This window comes from Melanotaenia boesemani, chromosome 19, assembly GCF_017639745.1.
Source record: "Melanotaenia boesemani isolate fMelBoe1 chromosome 19, fMelBoe1.pri, whole genome shotgun sequence".
Lineage (NCBI taxonomy): Eukaryota > Metazoa > Chordata > Actinopteri > Atheriniformes > Melanotaeniidae > Melanotaenia > Melanotaenia boesemani.
This window is the reverse complement of record NC_055700.1, coordinates 27,527,063-27,548,112: the sequence shown is the minus strand read 5'-3', so window position 1 is coordinate 27,548,112 and position 21,050 is coordinate 27,527,063. Positions and strand designations below refer to the sequence as shown.

The 21,050-nt window shown below is 43.3% G+C and overlaps 1 protein-coding gene across 2 annotated transcripts in view; it reads right to left on the bottom strand.

Annotated features, from left to right (window-relative positions):
• Positions 1-21,050, bottom strand: part of slc12a2 (solute carrier family 12 member 2) — a 61,658-nt gene that overhangs the window by 25,921 nt on the left and 14,687 nt on the right. For both annotated transcript variants that reach the window (XM_041969868.1, XM_041969869.1), the window contains exons 2-16: positions 17,142-17,261; positions 14,726-14,801; positions 13,450-13,545; positions 12,174-12,313; positions 11,984-12,094; positions 11,793-11,901; positions 11,584-11,708; positions 10,618-10,702; positions 10,373-10,539; positions 10,186-10,293; positions 8,181-8,304; positions 7,625-7,726; positions 4,333-4,488; positions 1,496-1,595; positions 841-952 (exon numbers count right to left, since the gene is read on the bottom strand). In XM_041969868.1, the coding sequence (XP_041825802.1) occupies positions 841-952; positions 1,496-1,595; positions 4,333-4,488; positions 7,625-7,726; positions 8,181-8,304; positions 10,186-10,293; positions 10,373-10,539; positions 10,618-10,702; positions 11,584-11,708; positions 11,793-11,901; positions 11,984-12,094; positions 12,174-12,313; positions 13,450-13,545; positions 14,726-14,801; positions 17,142-17,261 (1,731 nt within the window). The remainder of the gene's footprint in view (positions 1-840; positions 953-1,495; positions 1,596-4,332; positions 4,489-7,624; positions 7,727-8,180; positions 8,305-10,185; positions 10,294-10,372; positions 10,540-10,617; positions 10,703-11,583; positions 11,709-11,792; positions 11,902-11,983; positions 12,095-12,173; positions 12,314-13,449; positions 13,546-14,725; positions 14,802-17,141; positions 17,262-21,050) is intronic.

Sequence of the window (21,050 nt, the reverse complement as noted above, 5' to 3'; positions counted from 1 at the left end):
TTTAAAATGGTCTGAGGCAAAGTGGAAACCTGGATGAAGATGTGAACTAGTTTGTGGAAAGCATGGACGGCGTGTCCTGCAGACTAAAGAGGAGAGGGAGCATCCAGCTTGTTATCAGTGGACAGGTGAAAAGCTGCATCTTGGAGCCTGCAGCCGTCTCGCGCCTTCATGTGGGACTCCTGCACGACCTGAACGCGCAGCTTTAATTCCCCCTGATTCGGGTCCGGAACCAGCAGAGGAACCACGGGCTCCTACCGCTGCAGGAACTTTTTGGGATTCTTATTTCCTCGCACAGACTTTTGGAGCGAAAGCGGCCGCCATGGCCACCCTTAGAGAGAGATGGATCTGGATGCTTTTCTGCTTTCCAAACGTGAGATGTAACAGTGAGTGCTCCAACTTCCACACACACCGATCCAGGGACAAAAAGAGGAAAGTCAGCCTTGTTTTTGTTTCCTCAGCTGGTCTGCACAGATCTTTTTCATTTTCTCATTTCTGTCTTCAGATTTTATTGATCTAATCCTCTCCTGCATCCCTCCATCTGAGTCTTTTGGGGGGTTTTAAGAGTTTTCTGTGTTTTCAGGAGCCCCTCTGCTCCTTCTTCATCACAACAGCATGGCTTCACAGGAGAATCATCATCCTCAGTTTCCATCACATGGTAAAATGTCTCAGTTTCATCATCTGATATGTTGGTTATCTTCTACTAGGAATAAAATACGAGCTGATGAAATTTGAAAATCATTGAATTTTTGGTCTTATTTACGTTTTACACAGACCCAACTCTTTTTTTCAGTTGTAAACAGATTTCATGAAAGAGACCAAATAAAAGAAAAGTCTCCTCACCGTGCGGACATGACCACAGATCATCAGGCCAACGTTCTTGGTGAAGCTGTGGACCAGATCCAGGAGGGCAGGACGGGAGTTGGGGTAACCGGTCATCACCAAACACTGAGGTCTGGTCACACGGAGAAAAAGATAATCAGCACAGATTTACCTCTTCATCTTTTTACTAACATCTTTGTTAATTAACCCTTAAAAATCCAGGCTTTTATTTTAAACTATGTTTAGCTCATCTGTTTTATTTTTTTTAATGTAAAACTGCAAGCTAGTTTTTTTACTATTTTTGGTCTGAATGTTGTTTTTTTATATATATAGAAATACATGTAATAGCTTTTAAGGGTTAACCCACAAAGAAAGAGCAGCATAGCAAACATCAAAGCAAATATTTGAAGCAAAGGGATTTAATAGATGTGATAGGAGGAGAAAAGGGGCTCAGATGAGTCGTTCTGAAGCTCCATCAGATGCTTTTTAATCCCCTGCTTGGTTCGCCGCCATGGGAACAGTCCAGAAGCACGTGGTCACCACTATATCCTCAAAAACAGAACTACAGCCTCTCCGTGCACGAAAATGAGACTGAGTGGTCTGATTAAACTTGTTTTAGTCTGATTACATCCCACATCAAACAGCTCGGTTCTACAGGTATGCTCATGTTCAGTACCTGAAGTTCTTGATGTGGTCCTCCACTGCACTGAGGTGCAGAGTGTGGGTCAGGGCCTGGTGGTAGGTCAGAGCCTGGGTGGACGAGCCCCAGTTCACATCTGGATGAGAGGACGCATGCAGGCAAAAAACACAGAGTGGAGTTAGAATGTGTGTTTATGGACCGGTCCACTCAGCCAAAGGCCGACTCACCCACGTCGTGTTTGGGTCAGAGGAAAAGCCTCCTCTGTGTGGAGCTGCATGTTACAATGAGAGCGTGCACTTGATTATTCACGGACTAGCTTTGTGGTCAGAGGTGAGGCAGAGTGACGAATTCACCACCGTCACAGAAACCAGTGATGAAGTAGGAAAAGGTTCTGACCCGGCTCAGAAAAAAAAAACAGAAACTGGGATAAAAACCAAACTAATAAGAACAAAACCTCCAGGAAACCGGATGCAGGATAAATAGAAGATTAGATATATGTAATTGACAATATTAGAAATACATTCAGATTAAATTCATTGATAAGAGATGTGGAAATACAAAATGAAAAAAATAATGATAGAAGAATAAACTAAATTATTTATGGTTTTAACTGATATAAACCGATCGGAAAAAGTCAGTTAATGAGAGTTTGGTGGATTATTTCCTGTAACAATAAATCTGATACCTCTGGAAATTCTGTTTATTTGTCTTTTTAAATGGAGCCACATCTGTAAGGAAAATGTGGGATGAGCAGCAGAGTTGAGTATGTGGGTTGTGACCATGAAAAACAGTCCAGATCTTTCTGTCAAACAGCCGATTCTGCTGTTGACTCCTGTTTGGTTGATTGGATGATTGAAATCTGTTAAATATGTCTTGTTTCTTTAATTTCGTCTGGTTTAAGTCATATTTATCTGATTCCATTTTATTAATCTAAATGACGAGTCTTTCTCTCAGCGGAGTAAGCCATGGAGCTCCTCAGGGTTCTGTACTTGGACCAGTACTTGGTACTGTGGTACAACATGGTACCATGTGGTAATACAGCATTATCATTTTAAGCATTTTAATACTTTTTTTAGTAGCCTTTATTTTAATAGTTGCCGGACAAGAAAGGTGAGTCGGAGAGAGCGAGGAATGACCTGCAGCACCTCGAACCTGGGCCGGCTGCACCGAGGAGCTGTAGCCTCTGTATATAGGGTAGCTGCTCAACTAGTTGAGCCACTGATACCTCCCCATGCGTTTTAATACTAGATGATATTCAGATATATCTCTTTATGAATCTAGAAAACCGATGCAGCTACTGCCTGCTGGGATATACATACACATATGATGGGGGCAGTTATTTAAGGGGAGCTTCTGTGTAACTGGTTGCTGTGGTGATGGAGCAGGCCCTTACGAGTGTGAAGGAGGGGCTGCACACACATACTGGCTAACATGTAGAAACACCTTTATGAAATATATGCATGTGTTTGAGAGACGAGGCAAGCAGTCATGTGTCTGTATTTAAATGCTTAATCATCACACTTGAATCACCAGCATTCATTATGAACAAATAACTGTTGTTGGTTTATTAAATGCATCTGTTGCTCAGGATTACTATATATCAATGTTTCTAAGAGGTGTGTGCATGATTCCAATGTTACACAACAGATACTGCTCGTTGGCGTTGCTCTGTGGATAGACATTCTGTGCCTGCTGAGTAGACAGCAGTCGCTCTTAAACACGAAATGTTGCATCAAAAAAAATTTTAAACGGTGAGCGGCAGAAGGGTCTGCCGAGCACACAGATAAGAATTTTATGAATCTACACTCTTACATGTAGTTGTAATGACAACTTAAAAACACCCTCACCTACTGAGTAGAGCAGAAAAGCTGAGAAAAAAAACGTAAAATGGAAATGAATGGAGCCGTAGTGGGTGTACCCTCTGCTCTGAGGCGATTTGAGAGAAAACCATGAGGCTTGTAACAATGATGATTACATTGGTGGGAATCCAGGAAAAAGGTCTTTGCTTTCATATATTGATTTGTGTATATACAGAAAAAACTGTGGGTCTGAGAAAAGTTTGAGAAAGTTTAAAAATAATTTTGAGGGCCAGACAGATTGTGTCATGTGACTTCTCAGAGTGAGGATGCTCTGAGGGTGATTCGGTTCACTGCTGTGACAAGGCACCCAAATGCTCGCCGAGTTAATGCCAAATTCGGATTCTTAATATGGCACAAGCCTTAACTTTATATTCTAATGCGTAAACAAAAAGAACACATTAATTCCAGATTGGTGGCTTTGCATTAACATGTTTTTATTTTTCTTTCTTCAACCTGCAGACCTTTGAGATCTTGTCATGAGGGCAGGATAAATCCAATGTATTATTATTATTATTTAATTCTGATAGCTAATATAATCATAAATACTGTCGATACTAGTCCTTTATTTACTTGGTAACGGATCAATATCAAATCTTGTAGTATCGTACAGTTATCCTGTAGTCATGGAGTTCCTCAGGGTTCTGTACTTGGACCGATAGTCTTTATGTTGTTCATGCTTCTTTTAGGTAATATTAGACAGCATGCGATAAATGCTTATTTTTATGTAGATGAGACTTAACTGTACTCATCAATGAAGCCTGATTAAACCAGTCAGTTGGGTTTCCCTCTCTGTTAACTCCGAGATGATGACTAATTTTCTTATATTCTATATATTTATACATTTTGTGGCACTTGTTTCATTCCAGAGGGGAACAGAGACATTAACCGGACACTGTTACTTCTCTTGCAGTTCAGCGTTGAACTAAACTATCAACTGACATCACAAGGAGCTCTGATAGCACCCTGTTAGCATGTCCTAGACTCAGTGGCTTAATTCTGGTCTCACTCGCTCACCTGGCTTCTTGTGGCTGACGTAGATGTACAGAGCCATCACGATGACGTTGGTGAGAAGGGCGGCGGCCCAGTTGATGACGAACATCACCACGCAGCACAGGATGGCTCCGGCTAATGAAACCCACATGTTGTAGTATTTGAAGCTGGGACGCCAGCCTGAAGCATCAGTCACACAACAACAAAACAAGTGAAGTTCAGGTCAATGATTAAAATACACTCTGCTAGTCACAGAATTAATACTGACTGTAAAGTGAGGAAACACACTTTCTGTTAAAAGGATAAGTTTAATTAGAAATGATGGGGAGACCTGATGGTGGTCCTCCTCCATGAACATGTCTGAAGATTTTCATAATACAGTAAATGTTGCTGTTAAAGAGCATGGATGCCATTAGGGTTGGAGCTGGAAGTGTGTTTGGGTTAAGAAATGGGAGTTAGCAGTCATCTAGACTGGACACCAGATGCTTTTAGAAGCTAATGGGGACCACATTCATTTACCACAAAGACTAGACTAAAGGGGTTTTAGTAATGGACTATAACTGGTATGTGTGGTTACACAATTACAGAGTCTGAAACAAACCACAGGACGTAAACGGTGCACTGACTGTAGATTATACACGTCCCAGAGAGGACAAGCTGGCCCTGATGAGACCACAGAGACCATCACACTGGGTTTTTACAGAGTAAAATCTATGAGTCAGCTACCATTTAGGTCCATGTGACCTGCGGAGAGAGCAGAAGCAGAGAATCTGTACCTGCATCTCTGCTGGAGGTTTGAAAGTGAAGAGGAAACAAAAAGCACAAAACTCAATTTAAACTTTAGCTCAGTTGTTTACATCAGTTTTCAGTGAAACGTTCTTCACCAAAATCAACAAGAAAGCAGGTAGGAATGTTTTCACACTGTGCCCTAAAAATTCAATTTTTAGTCCGTCGGTTTTATTTTTTTTTTTTTTAAATCTAACCCAGTCTGTAGGAGCTTCAGCTTCTAATCCCAGTATAAACCAGTCTGTAGGAGCTTCAGCTTCTAATCCCAGTATAAACCAGTCTGTAGCAGCTGGAGCTTTTAATCCCAGTATAAACCAGTCTGTAGCAGCTGGAGCTTTTAATCCCAGTATAAACCAGTCTGTAGCAGCTGGAGCTTTAATCCCAGTATAAACCAGTCTGTAGCAGCTGGAGCTTTTAATCCCAGTATAAACTAGTCTGTAGCAGCTGTCAGATTGTGAAGCAAAAATGATGTAAAATGAATGTATGAATAGATTTAGCAGCATAAAGGCCGACCAGAAGAAGGAAGCAGAACTTTGTAGAAATAACACACAGATCAACAGTGACCAAGTCTTTTCTCATCTCATCGTTCTCTCAAGTCTTGGCTTTCAGGAGAAAAAAATATTGGCATTAAAACAAACACACAACAGAAACTATTTCCATGTTTCCACTTTTTCCTCATTTCCAGTTATTCCTGCTACTATTTACCTGCTGTCCTCACTAAACCAACTCCAGCTCAGCTGCTTTGTGGCGCCACCGTGCATCAGAAACGTCTTCTTGGCTTTATTCCAGCCATAGAGGAGCATTATTTTTCTTCTTTTCACACACACATAGAACTTTCTGCTCACTGGTTGATCTTTGGCTGCTCCTGATTGGACGTTACCGTCAATCTAAGCTCTCTGATTGGTGGAAAGTCTGACAGGAAGTGGCTTCATCATCATGTCCAGGTCTAAATAGAGGTCTCTCAGTAAAACTCAGTATGGATTTACTAGGGGTGAGACTTGATTAAAAAATAACCTAATTAAGTACAGGCTTTGTAATTAATTAATCTCAATCACATTTTAATCACGTTTGTCTCAAAAAGCAACCTTTGTTTAATTTAAATAGGTTTTAGTGGACGACTGAATTCAATAACTGACACAGGAATTAATATTGTAAACTCAGCTCTAGTAGTCTGGGAAAATGCATTTAAATTCAAAACAGTAGAAAAACAAATAGAAAATATCCCTGGCCCAAAATGAACAGCTCCAGCCATTTTCTGATAAAGAGTCTAAACAGCAGTGTATAAAATCAGTCTTTGGACATTAGCATGAACATCAGGACCAGTTTCCAGAGGAGTGTGATCACAGCTATCAGTGCTGTGGCAGACGTATTAATCTCAACTTTAAGGTGTAATATGCTTCCTCTGAGCAGCAGAACCTGCTCCACTGAGCCAAAACCAACAGAAAAACCACGCATGAAGCCTTTAAAACAAGAGATGCTCGGCTGTGTGGATGGTTCAGATCAGACTGTATCTCTAAGTGAAAGTATAGTTCAGTTCGTGAGCAGGAAACATGATGGAAAGAGGCAGCATCATCATCATCATCATCATCATCAGTGTCAAACATAATCCAGCTGCTGTTTGCTGCTGCATTAAAGTTAAAAAACCTTCAGTCACATTGATGCTGAACTAATTACATTGATTTTAAGTCTGTTTGCATCCCAGGATGAATTTTATGGGAAATATAAACGATATGTGGACATGAAGGATTCTTCCAGAGGAGCTGAATGATTTTCTCCACTTTAACACACTATTTAGGGAGAAAATAAAAAATCTCCTGACATTCAGGTGAATTCAGACATTTTTCTGCAAATCTAACACACAGCTCCACAGAGATGCTGCATCAGCAGATTTTCTATGAAAGTCCCAGAACTGCTGAGTCAGCTGCAGGCTGATGGCATGATGCAGGAAACCGACAGCCATCTGAACCAATCATCTGAACCGAGTTTTTTTTTTTTTAAACACACACCTGCACGCTGTCATCAGCTAATAGAAACACCCTGAATGCAGCAAAACCAGCATAAAGCATGAAGATGCAGATAAACACACCATCACACACCTCTGCTGGGTCAGAAAACATGACTAAGAGAAATATTAATCATCAATCTGTTGCGAAATGTGAACACATGATGGTGTTCTATTAACAGTCATATTCCAGTACAGAGGCAGACTGGGATGGAGGACTGGAGTCTTCAGATGCATCTGTCTTCTAAATATTTCCAAAACTCATCCCATAAATTATGTCAATTACACAATTTATGTTCCCATGAACCTCCATTTGACCCCATACACTTTATTTCTCCTAAAAACAATAAACATGCAGGATTTCCTTCTGACTCGACTCATGAGGTGAAGTTCTGGAAGAACCCGTTCAGCTCAGGTTCTACCTGCAGTCTCAGATAATCCCTCTAAACCTCCACCAGTTAAACACCATGGAACTGGAAATTCTTCTTCAAAAATTCCACCATCACTGATGTCTCACAACTTTCTTACCTGGAGAGTTGGCCAAGGAGGCGTGGAACACGGAGAAGTTGATCAGGGCGTAGGACGCCAAGAAGAAGTTAGAGATGATGGGAGCAATCGTGTTCAGCTCAGCTGCAACAAGGAGAAACCAAATGGCCGAGTTAGTAGAGCCGGAATCTACTGATCCCGTTAGAGGAAATAATTTCCCATCATGCCATTCTCTGCAGCACCACATCACCGCTCAGCCTCTGGAACATCAGTTAAAGTCTACGTCTCCGTGATCAGTTCAAACTTTCTGTGAGGGACATTTCGCAATGTTGTGAATTTATGTGTTGGTGCCAGCATCCCCTCTCTCCACAGGAATACAAACAAAAACAAAAATCTCAACAATAAAATGAAAATAACAGGAATATAAATATAAAATACATTTAAAAAACAAGAATACAAATAATAACTAACTACTCAAAATAAATAAACAAAATGGTGAATTAAAAAGAAAAAAAAGGAAAAAACTGTTCCAGGATGAATTTTCCAGTAGAAAACCAGCTTCTAATGAGCAGAAACTGAAAACTGTGTCACGCGTTACCGATGAGGATGAAGGCCAGAGCAATGCCGAAGGTCAGCAGGTAGCCACGCAGCGGCTCGTTGTTCTTGCCGTAGCCTTTGGCGAACAGTCCGATGCCGGGGTAGACGTTGTCCTTACACAACGCCTGGAAATGAGAAAACAAGATGAAAAACAGCAGACATGAAGTGAAAGTTGGTCCGGATCTTCTGGGTGTTGGGAGATCCGGACCAACTGTCACGATAACAAATTTTGCTGGGCAATAAATTTTCTCAGAAATTATCGCGATGAGCGATAATATTGCGCAAAGCTTTAATGTGGTTATTTTGAGACCATTTTCAACTAATAAGACAATGCCATAATAATGCAAGTACACCCTTTCAAAGATCAATAAACTTTCATTTCTAAGGAACATTTTACACTGGAACTGGAAGAAATTTTAAATAACAAAACAAAACAAATAGAATGGACTCTCAATCTCATTAACAATGAATGAAAACCAAACACACCCAAACACATGAAGTATGATAGAAAATAAAGTCTCTGTTCTGTTAACAAAACTGCCCTTCAAAATATATATATATATATATATATATAAAATAAACATGGGGATCACACAGGGAAACCCAGTAAAACTGCCAGTTAGTATCATTTTATTAAAAAAAACTGGGGGAAAAAATACTGTGCATCGTTGCTGTTTATGAGGCCAAAATATCTCCCTCATCACTGCGTGTCAGACTGATCTATGAGCAGTGAATGAACCGCTGCTGCGACGCCACGCTGCGCTTCTTCCACATACGCCGGGACACCGGCCCAGACGTAATGTGGCTTACTGGGAATCCTTCCGAACCTCTCAATTAGCCGATTGATGTGTATTTCAGCGTGAGAAATCTAAGGTTTAGTGCGAGAGCGTAAGAAGCCACTCAAATGCGCGAGTCTCACGGCCGATGCGTGAGGGTTGGCAGCCCTGTAAACAAATGCGGCGTACCGGCCCGCAAAGGTTAAGTGCTTCACCACGGTCTCCTGCTGCAACATGCTGCTGTCAATTATGACACGAGAGAGATCCATAAGAAACAAGAGCGCTCAGTCGGATACTCTATTGTGAAACCTACTGTCATACACAGTCTATGGTAAAGTAAGATAGAAAAAATAAAAAATGATCGCAGCAGGCAAACTTATCGTGCTCATTTTTTCTTACCTTGCAATTAATTGAATTATTGCTTAACGCGACAGGCCTAGTTGGGAGGGGCCTCTGCTTGTGTTTGGGAGGGGCCTCATTTCTTGTACCGTCACAGTAAAAAACTGGACATGGTTTCACATGTCCATTCTGGACTGAATTCAGCCACCACAGAAGAAGTCAACAGTAGGTTGGCTGCATACAGGGTCAAAGTTTGCAGTTTGCTTCTCCAGAGCAGAGTCCTCCTACTTTGGTTCTGGTTAAACTGGTGTGAACGTGATCCAGTTCACCAGAATGCACTGAGGTTCTCACACTCCAGAACCAGGTGTCTGTCTGAAAGAACTACAGGTGGGTCCACAATCAAACACACCATATTTTCCAGTGTAACTGGACCCTAATGCACATACTCATCTAGTCGCAGTGCTGTCCTCCAGGTCCAATCACCAACAGCTACACCTCTGTTTTCATGTATCTGTTCATGTTTGGCTTCCTGTAGGTGCTCCTGATGATTGTCTGCTTTGCTTTCTTACAGAGCCTATAGGATGCTGCTACACCTGTGTCTTTCCAGGTGTAGCGGCTGGTTATCTCCTTTCCATGTTCTGTATCTTTTTCTCCTTTTCCTTATTTTGTTTCTCCTGTCAGGTCCAGCATTAACACGTAAATCAGCAATAAACAGATTAAAAGATAAAGAATAAGCCTCAAGTAATAAAGGGAGCTGGCTCTTGGTAAAATTAATTTGTTTAGCTGAACACGGCAGCCGAACCATCACAATGCTGGAGAGGAAAAGGTTAAAATGGAAAGAAATCTAACTTAGTGAGAGGAACCTATGACAACGTTACAGCTACTTCTTACCTGGAAAACTTTGGGAGCGCTGACTAACGAGGCCAGAGCTGAGGACAGAGTGGCAGAGAAGATTCCTGCAGTGATGATGGGCCCAAAACCTGAAACCAGGCTCATCGCCTGAAAGGCAAAGAAAATTCAAAGTGACCCACTTGAAGTTGCCGTGTTATTCCAGCCTCTTCCCAGAACTGATCCATACCTGGAAGTCATTATGGAGTCCGTACTTGCACTTCTCTGTACGATTGGTGTATTGGCAGGAGGAGAAGTCATAGCCGAATTTGCAGGAAGCTGCAGTGCAGTTTGACGCGAACTGAGAGCTGATGGTGTTGTTAACACCTCCGGTAGCATCCCTCACAATGCAGGCACCTGCAGTCAGAGAATATCAGTTCTTTCTAAATGAAAGACCTCAAGTTAAAGAGCAGATAAACTGAAGGAGTTACTCACCTGTTGAAACCGCAACACCCAGGTAGACAATTCCTGTGATTAATATGGCCAGAAGGGTTCCCTTAGGAATGGCCATCTGTGGGTCCTGAGAACAACCAAAACAAGGATTTTAAACAACGAGCCACAAAAAAGTGCACACATGTGGTCAGCATCATAAATATGAGGCTTCATGATAAAATATTAAACTAAACCCTACACCTACTAAAAGAAATGAAAGACTACAAAAAGAAATAATTGACTAAAATGTGCTGAAAAAAAATGAAAGACTTTAATACCCCAAAAGAAATTTAAGCTGAACTACACTTAAATAAACTGATTATTTAATATTATTCATTCATTAATTACAACGCTTAGTCCAATTCAGGGTCACGGGTAAGCTATCCCAGCAATTAACAGGCGAAAGGCAGGTACACCTGGACTGGTCGCCAGTCAATCGCAGGGCCAACACACAGAGACAAACAACCGCTCATTCCTAGGCAGAATTTAGAGTAACCAATTAACCTAACATCATGTCTTTGGACAGTGAAAGGAAGCCGTACACGGAGAAAACCTATGCATACCAGGGGAGAACATGCAAACTCCCCCCAGCCGAGGTTTGAACCAGCAACCTCGCTGTGAGGCCGCGGTGCTAACCGCCACACCACCATGCTCTTGGGACCAAACATGATGACTTCTGTTTTGTTTGTTTTTTTCTTATGTAAAAAATTAAAAAAAATCTAATTGTTTAAACCAATCCATCATATGAATCAGTGAACTTTGGTCATTTTGTTTTAAGGGCAAATAAATCTGAGTTTCATCTGCATAAAAGTGGTAGGAAATGCCAAAGTTGTTACCAAGCAGGAAAGAATGAAAATACAAGTGGGCTAAGACTTGAGTCCTGTGGGACTCCACAGGACTGTGGTACAGATTGGAAGTCTCCCAGCCTTTCAGACCTGAGCCAAAGAAAAAGCTGTTCTCCTAACTTACAGAAAGGTCTCCGGAAATGTTGGCTCCGGCCAGAATACCGGTGGCTGCAGGAAAGAAGATGGCAAATACAGAGAAGAACGTCTCGTCTCGGAAGTTCGGACCCATGTTCTCCCACATGATGGAAGCTGAGGTGGACATGAGAGAGAAACAGCTCACAAAGCTGAACACTGAGTCATCAGGAGGTCATCAGAACCAGGGCGTGGTCTTACCATCATAGCCAAAGTAGCCATACGGCTCCTTTGATTTGAGAGGAATAAAGGATCCGATAAAGTAGTTAATAATGGCGGTGATGAGCACAAAGAGCAAGAAAATCTGGGCCTGAAAGAAGCAAATGACCCAATCAGTTAATCTCCTGAATAATTAGAAGAAGCGAACAGGAAGACAGAAAGTCTCTTCATACCTTGGCTTCCCACTCCATCCCTGCCACGGAGATGCCCAGGAGGACGATGACAGTGATGGTGCCGATGATTCGGATGTCATTAGTTTCACTTGTCATGACAGCATCTGCACTCTGAAACACATTTTGATGGACGAATCATCAGCTGGGATTTAACCCTGTAAACATAAACATACAGCACAGGCAGACTTACTTTTAGTAGTTCCCCGACGGTCTCAGCAAACCCCACCACATACATGGCTACGGCCACGGCGTTGGCAAAGGCGAAGATCAGACCAATAGAGCCTCCAAACTCTGGACCCAAACTCCTGGAGATCAGGTAGTACGCTCCACCTGGGAAAACATGTTCATGAGCAAAGCAGTCTCAGTTTGCAGTGTTTCCCACCACTAAAACCTTGCAGAGCCCACGGCGTGGCTACCAATCTGAAATGTGACATCAGTTAACAAGTCGGTCCTGGATCATGCCTAACAACAGATTGGTCCTGAATCATGTCGTAATGCTAAGCTATCCAGAACCTGCCTAACCAGATGGGTCTTAGCTATATAGAACCTGATGAACCAGGCCAGGTCTGAGCCATCCAGAACCTGCTGAACCAGCCGGGTCTTAGCTATATAGAACCTGATGAACCAGGCCAGGTCTGAGCCATCCAGAACCTGCTGAACCAGGCCGGGTCTGAGCCATCCAGAACCTGCCTAACCAGCCGGGTCTTAGCTATATAGAACCTGATGAACCAGGCCGGGTCTGAGCCATCCAGAACCTGCTGAACCAGCCGGGTCTGAGCTAAATAGAACCTGCTGAACCAGGACGGGTCTAAGCCATCCAGAACCTGCCTAACCAGCCGGGTCTTAGCTATATAGAACCTGATGAACCAGGCTGGGTCTGAGCTAAATAGAACCTGCTGAACCAGGCCGGGTCTGAGCCATCCAGAACCTGCTGAACCAGGCCGGGTCTGAGCTAAATAGAACCTGCTGTACCAGCCGGGTCTGAGCTAAATAGAACCTGCTGAACCAGGCCGGGTCTGAGCTACAAAACCCAGGAGGACTCATGAACTTCCAGTAAATTGTGGAAGCTCTGCATCCATCCAGGCTTCACTCCTCCTCTCTGTCTGCAGAAACCTGGAAGTGATGACAGGACTGCAGAGCCATAGTGGCAGCCTCAGACCGGATCTTTGAACAGCAGCGGAGATAATTCCAGCTTCTGTTTCTGGAAACACCGCCGTTAAACGATCTTATGATTGCTTATTTATTTAACTCCTTATCTGAGGAAGCATCAGCTACAGGCTGAGCTGAGGAAACTTGTCTCCACACGTATCAGACTTGCATCAGAGCATCATCCCAGTCTGCTTGGACCAGGGAACTATGACCAAACTGGATTCTTCTCAGGAAAACATCTGAAACTGGTCTGAAGGGATTAAACTCAAGAAAACTACGCCCAGTTTCCAGACTCTGCAGGAGAAAACTGTGCATACCTCCTCGGACAAATCCGTTGGTGGCTATGGCCGAGGTGGAGAGGCCGGTAATGCTTGTCACTACGGTAGCCATGCAGACGATCACGCAGGAGAGAGCTGCAGAGAAAAAAAAAAGAAAAGAAAATCTGTTGGCTGAAGAGTGTGAGGGTGTGAAGTTTCTATGAGGCTTTCCAGTCACTTGGAGCTGTGAAGAGTAACAGCACCCAGCCACGAGTCGCAGGGGGGTGATACTTCACATCAGAGAGGAGACAGATCAGAGGATCAGGACTCAACACCGCCCCATCAGTAAATATAGACCCGGGGTCTGGGCCGGTGGTGCTGCTGGGGGCTGTGGGTTGCAATGTGTGGCTGTAGGTGTGTGTGTGTCTTGTGTTGGTGTGAATGGGTAAAGTGTGTGTAGCTGTCAGTGGTCAAGGCTGGTTCTGGGACCTGCCTGGGCTGCTACCTGCAGGGTGTGGTAGGGGATGGAGAGGACAGTGGGGTGGGGGGGGCTCTTGAGTAGGTGTGTAAAATATTTTGTACTTGTTAAACTGACTTATTTTCAGGTTTGGAGTTTCAGGCTTGCAGACTGAATTCAGACTTTTATTTGTGTTTTACGTTTTAATATGAAGACAAGCTACAAACCTACAGTATGTCACCATTTTATCTCCATATGGATCAACAAGGGGAACATTTCAGTCCGAAGATGCATTCCTCTGCCAACAACATGCCCTGGATCCAGATCCAAACTCAGTCACTTCTGAGTTTGGTCACCATTTAATTTGTGTCCAGATTTCAAGAACATGTTCTGAAATCTACATCAGTTTTTACTACTGCTCTGTTCCTGGAATCAATCTGAGCCGTTTCATGGGGTTTTACTTCCTGCTTCTGTTTATCTCTCTGCAGATCTGACACGCACAGGACTGCCTTGTGGGCCTCAGTCTGCTTCAGAAGACATGCACAATATGAACACAAATGGGCTGAAACAGGAAGTGTTTAAGATTTTGGTGGTTTGATGTTGACATGTTTATCTGTCATTTATCATGTCTGATCTTAGAGCAAGTGAGGCAGGAGCTGAGAACAGGAAGGCTGAAACACTGCTGACTGCTGCGTGGCGTCAGCATGAAGAAAACAGGAAGATCTGATGCTTCTTCAACAGGATAAGAAGTCTTACGGCATCTTCTCCGTCCTGTGATGCAACAGCCGACTAAAACACAACCTCCCACTTTAAAAACAGAAGTTAACTGTTTCTTTTTAAAGGAAAATCAGCTGACAGGTTTTCTGAGCTGATACTTACCAATCCCAGCCTGACCCACAATCCAGGTCATCCGGATGAAGAGCATCACCCCCCAGATGTTTAACATGCAGCGGACCTGCAGAGACAGAGATCTGTTAGTTAGGGAGTTGGTCCAAGTCCCGATGCTTCGCTTCCCCTCACAGAAAAGCATCATAAACACCCCAGGAGTTTTACACCCCCGCCCCCCATCCATCCATCCGGCTCAGGATCTCTGTGCATCTTCTTGATAAAAGCCATGAAGGGCCAGGAGACATGAAAATTAATGTCAGGTTTATATTAGAGAGGAAGTCAGATATTCTCATGTCACAGGAAGACGTGATGAGAAAATCCAGCAGCACATCACATCCTCTGCTGACAGCACTGTGGATGCAGTTCAGACCCGACTCTGGGTTTCTGCTCCCACTGAGACGTCTCGCCTAGAGATCTACAACACGCCCGCAGCTCTACAACATGCCCGCAGCTCTACAACACGCCTGGAGATAAACACCACGCCCGTAGATCTACAACACACCCGCAGCTCTACAACACGCACTCAGCTCTGCAACATGCCCGCAGATCTACAACACGCCTGGAGATAAACACGCCCGCAGCTCTACAACACGCCTGGAGATAAACACGCCCGCAGATCTGCAACACGCCCGCAGATCTGCAACATGCCCGCAGATCTGCAACATGCCCGCAGCTCTACAACACGCCCGCAGATCTACAACATGCCTGCAGATCTACAACATGCCCGCAGATCTACAACACGCCCGCAGATCTACAACACGCCTGGAGATCTACAACACGCCCGCAGCTCTACAACATGCCCGCAGATCTACAACATGCCCGCAGATCTACAACACGCCTGGAGATAAACACCACACCCGTAGATCTACAACACACCCGCAGATCTACAACACACCCGCAGCTCTACAACACGCACTCAGCTCTGCAACATGCCCGCAGATCTACAACACGCCTGGAGATAAACACGCCCGCAGCTCTACAACACGCCTGGAGATAAACACGCCCGCAGATCTGCAACACGCCCGCAGATCTGCAACATGCCCGCAGATCTACAACACGCCCGCAGATCTGCAACACGCCCGCAGATCTACAACACGCCCGCAGATCTGCAACACGCCCGCAGATCTACAACACGCCCGCAGATCTGCAACACGCCCGCAGATCTACAACACGCCCGCAGATCTACAACACGCCTGGAGATAAACAACACGCCCGCAGATCTGCAACACGCCTGGAGATAAACAACACGCCCGCAGATAAACAACACGCCCGCAGATCTGCAACACGCCCGCAGATCTACAACACGCCCGCAGATCTGCAACACGCCTGGAGATCTACAACACACCCGCAGCTCTACAACACGCCTGGAGATAATCAACACGCCAGCAGGTCTGCAATACGCCTGCAGATCTGCAACATGCCTGGAGATAAACAACACGCCCGCAGATCTACAACACACCCGCAGATCTGCAACACGCCCGCAGATCTACAACACACCCGCAGATCTACAACACGCCCGCAGATCTGCAACACGCCCGCAGATCTACAACACGCCCGCAGATCTGCAACACACCCGCAGATCTGAAACACGCCCGCAGATCTACAACACGCCTGGAGATAAACAACACGCCCGCAGATCTGCAACACGCCTGGAGATAAACAACACGCCCGCAGATCTGCAACAGCCTGGAGATAAACAACAGGCCCACAGATCTGCAACACACCCGCAGATCTGCAACACGCCCGCAGATCTACAACACGCCCGCAGATCTGCAACACGCCCGCAGATCTGCAACACGCCCGCAGATCTACAACACGCCTGGAAATAAACAACACTCCTGGAGATAAACAACACGCTCGCAGATCTGCAACACGCCTGGAGATAAACAACACTCCTGGAGATAAACAACACGCCCGCAGATCTGCAACACGCCCGCAGATCTACAACACGCCTGGAAATAAACAACACTCCTGGAGATAAACAACACGCCCGCAGATCTGCAACACGCCTGGAGATAAACAACACGCCCGCAGATCTACAACACGCCTGGAGATAAACAACACGCCCGCAGATCTGCAACACGCCTGGAGATAAACAACACGCCCGCAGATCTACAACACGCCTGGAGATAAACAACACGCCCGCAGATCTACAACATGCCTGTAGATGTCGAACAGGCCTGCAGCTCATAGGGCGAGGACGAGGCCTGATCAGGATGTCTGGGACGGACAGAACTGGAGCTCACACGGCAACTACCTCAAAAAGCCACGAAAGGCTGCAGATGAAGCTAGGAAACCAAAGTTTCACAACACCCTGAAGGAGACTGGGATTGAAAAGTTTAAATATATCTAGAAAAAGACCAGAGATGACAAGATTTCAGAAATCTTTGTAGTGATGGAAACTCACCAGAACCCCTTTAATCCAACCAAACTTGACTACTCCTTTGGGCTCGGCTGCTTCTTTAGCTGCAGACTCCTCGGCCGGTGACAGCTCATCTCCGTTGGCAAAACCATCTTCGAATGGCTCCTACCAAGCACAAACAACACAGTCAGGACGGAAAAACAAACAAATCTCTTCTGATTCTGGATTCAAAGCAAAACTCTGAGGGAGTTAAACCTGCTTTGGATCTGAAACAGAACCAGGAAAGAAATAATGTGCAGGACATCATGGTGTGGATAAATTAACATAGAAATGATGGTGTAACAAAATAGCCAAAAATACTAAATAAGAAGAGATTTACAATTATTAACCCTTAAACTCCGAGACATTTTTAGCAATGTTTTTATTTTTACAATAGTAAAACCACGTCTAGGAGCTGAACCTTGTTTATCCCAGTCAACACGATGCTTTCACGACAACCTCAAAATAACAGAACTCTGTAGAAATAACACACAGATCAACAGTGACCAAGGCTTTTCTCATCTGCATCATTCTCTCAAGTCTTGGCTTTTAGAAGAAAAAATATTGGCATTCAAACAAACACACAACAGAAACTATTTCCATGTTTCCATTTTTTCCTTATTTAGTTATTCCTGCTACTATTTACCTGCTATCCTCACTAAACCAACTCCAGCTCAGCTGCTTTGTGGCGCCACCGTGGTCTGGTCTCTTTAATGTCAGAAATGCTGCGACTAAAAAATGACAGTAAGACTAAAATGCGTAGTTTTAATGAAGGTCAATGGGACGTTTTTTGCCTCTAAAAGGTCCCCAGAGGAAGGATCAGATATTACATAAAAAAAAAATATGAATCCAATCAAATCAATGCTGCAGCTGATCTTTGACACATCCAAGACTCTAATCTCTTTATTATGTATAAAATAATTCATGTTGTGTGTTTTTTAAATAATGACTTTAGACAATCATTTAAAAATGTAAACAGGTATTTAAAGGGTTAAAATCCTTAAAATGGTTTTGAGCAGGTCTGAAGATTTTTGATTTATGAACAAGAAGCAGAAATAAATATTTCTGTTTGATGATTTATGACATGGAGGTCCCCAGAAAGTGATCAAATGAAAATGTTACACAAGGTTAAAGACCTACAGGCAGTGTTCTTGTGATTTTACTCATCTATAGTGTTGAGAAATGAGTTATCACATAATAATAATAATAATAATTTCTCTGAGAATATTTGTACCAAGGAAATCTAGACTTGTGGAAAGACCCTGAACAAGCTGGGTTATGAATGTCTGTTTTGTAGCTTGGTGATCTTTCAGATTATCAGAAAAGATAAATATTTGGCTAAAATCTTAATAAGGAATAAGACAGAGGAGGGTAGAACCAGCGACTGTGGACTGGTGGATTCAAACTGCTGAGGAGATCTTTATGATGGAGAAACCAACAGAGCCAGATGGAAGACATGAAGGATTTGCAGAGAGAAGACCAGCAACCCAGAGGACTGAAGGACTTTAGGGTTAAAAGAGCTGCCTCTCCTGCATTCAGTCTAATAAAAGGTGGGAATTTAACGGGTTGTTTCTCCTCAGGCCTTGAATAGAGCAGTGGTTTAAAGCCGACCTTGCAGACTCATGTCCTTGTGTTACTGGAGCAGTTAAAAGTCAGGAATCTGGGGTCCTGCAGGAGGCCTCCCCACCAGGTCTGCTTGTACACCAAACCCTCCTTCCTGCATCTGCAGCCCTGCAGGAAGTCTGCAAATCATTTCACGTCCCGTCCGTCTTTAGCTGGACGGAACGAACCGGTGTCAGCTGGACGGATGAAAACGTTCTGCCCCCGTGGTTCTGATTAAATTATGCTCATTTTAACCGTCTTCTTAATTCAATGCCGAGTGATGAGTACATATTGTCATGGCCCAGGAAGCCCAAGAACTACAAGGAGGGTTGGAATGAAAACACAATGAGCATTTATCTATTCTGGGAGTCTTGTTCCTCTCAGAGCCAGAAATAGACTCCGGTTTGTCTTCCAAGGACCTTGACCGTGTTCAGGTTTGGAGACTGGACTGGACGTAGTACCCTTGTAGAAACTTTCTACATTTTCTTGCTGCTGACTAGAATTCCTCTAAAACGTTTATGCCACAGCCTCAGGAAACCTTTAAAAAAAGATAAAAAAAACTGGCTTTTTAACTCTTGAATTGCTGTTATTGGCTGTGTTGTGATTTTATTTGTTTAATATAACTGTTTGTGATTTGCGCTGCAGCACATTGAGATTGTCCTAAATAAACTGCATTTTTATTATTATCATTATCTTTTGAAACACATTTCTGAAGAAAAACGTGATTAGTTTGACCATAAATAAGTAAATCCAGTTCCTAATGAGGCGGTTTCGGAGCTGCAGGTGAAAGACGTGATCAATACTATTAAATTTAATCTGGCTAATTTTAGACAACAGTAGAGGCAGCATAGCATGATCTTTTCCCACCAGTCCTACTGGTTTACAAGCTGGTCTCAAGCAACTCTAAGAGTCTGTAAAAGCAGAAGGATAGCAGCGGTGGGGTTACTATGGCAACCAGAAGATGCAGAAAATTTGGGAAAACACTTTTCTCAGTTAGGGCTGAAAACTTCTGGAAAAGTCTTCCCACTGAATTAAGAAAGTACCAACTGTACAGTTTGTAAAACTTAGGAAATGGATTAAAAGTAAGCAAACTTGCTCTCATGAATAACAAGCCTAACACGTCTTTTTCTTTAATATGCTGTTTTTATTTTACCAAGTACTTTAATATTTTTTATTGTAAAGTATGTACTGTATGTTGTTGACCTGCCAAAAGACTACAGATGAAAATTAGCTGATTTTCTAACATTTATATTTTAACGTGCATCATCCCTTTTAAATAAACAAAATAAATGTGGACGTCCGCCCCCCAGGTCTGTGGTTAAAGCTGATATATGGCGGCATAATGACGACACACTTGGACTGTTTGTGGAAACTGAAACAAAAACATTAACAATAGTCTCAAAATTCCCATTTCTGTCCTGATGATGGGAGGACAGGAATGACTGGGACCCAAGTCTGGCGACGTCATCACTTCTGGGTTCTGGTGTCATAAAAAGCTTATCGACGTGTTCCCAGAGTTCAATCCATTTCCCCCGACTGCAGACGGCCGTTTACATGCTGGATTTTTAGATTGGCGTGGCAGTAATGGACCGGATGTGCCCGGCGCCTACACACCACCAGTAAAACATACATTTTATTTGATTTCTGACCAGACTCAGATGCTTTCATGTCCAGTTCTCATGTTTTTACCGATGACTGCGCTGCAGGTCAGATAAAAATAAAACAATAAAACAATTAAAAGACTAAAATATTAAACTTAAACTGAGTTGTTCAGTTCTGTGGCTGTTCAGACTAAATAAACAGTTCAACATTCCCATTAGAAACGGAGTATTTTGTGCATGGATGGCTTGACATGATGGACCAGTTTAACCAGGTCACGTCCATCAACCAGCAGCGTTGTGTTCACACCCTGCAGCTCCACGTCCACTAATGCACTGCTTCCCAATCTGTTTTCGATGATGATGATGATGAAAAGGAACAAAACTTGAAGTGGTTCAAGAATTTAAATATTAAAGTTATTATTGAATCAAGACTGATTTCTGCAACAAGAAAACTGTAAATATTATTTATTTTAATATATCAAATCTCAGATATATTAGATATAATTTAACATTTATCTAACCCATAAAACTCAGCTAGATCTCCCCGAGTGCCACCCCTTCTATCATCATCAGTGTCTCAGGTCTGTGGAGTAAACTGTGATGGATAGCTACCCTTTAGGTGATCTATGGAAGTTTTCCAGGCATTTCTATCCCATCATGGAGGTTTACAATCCAGCCACTAAATGTAGTTTTATTCAGAGACTCTATCTGG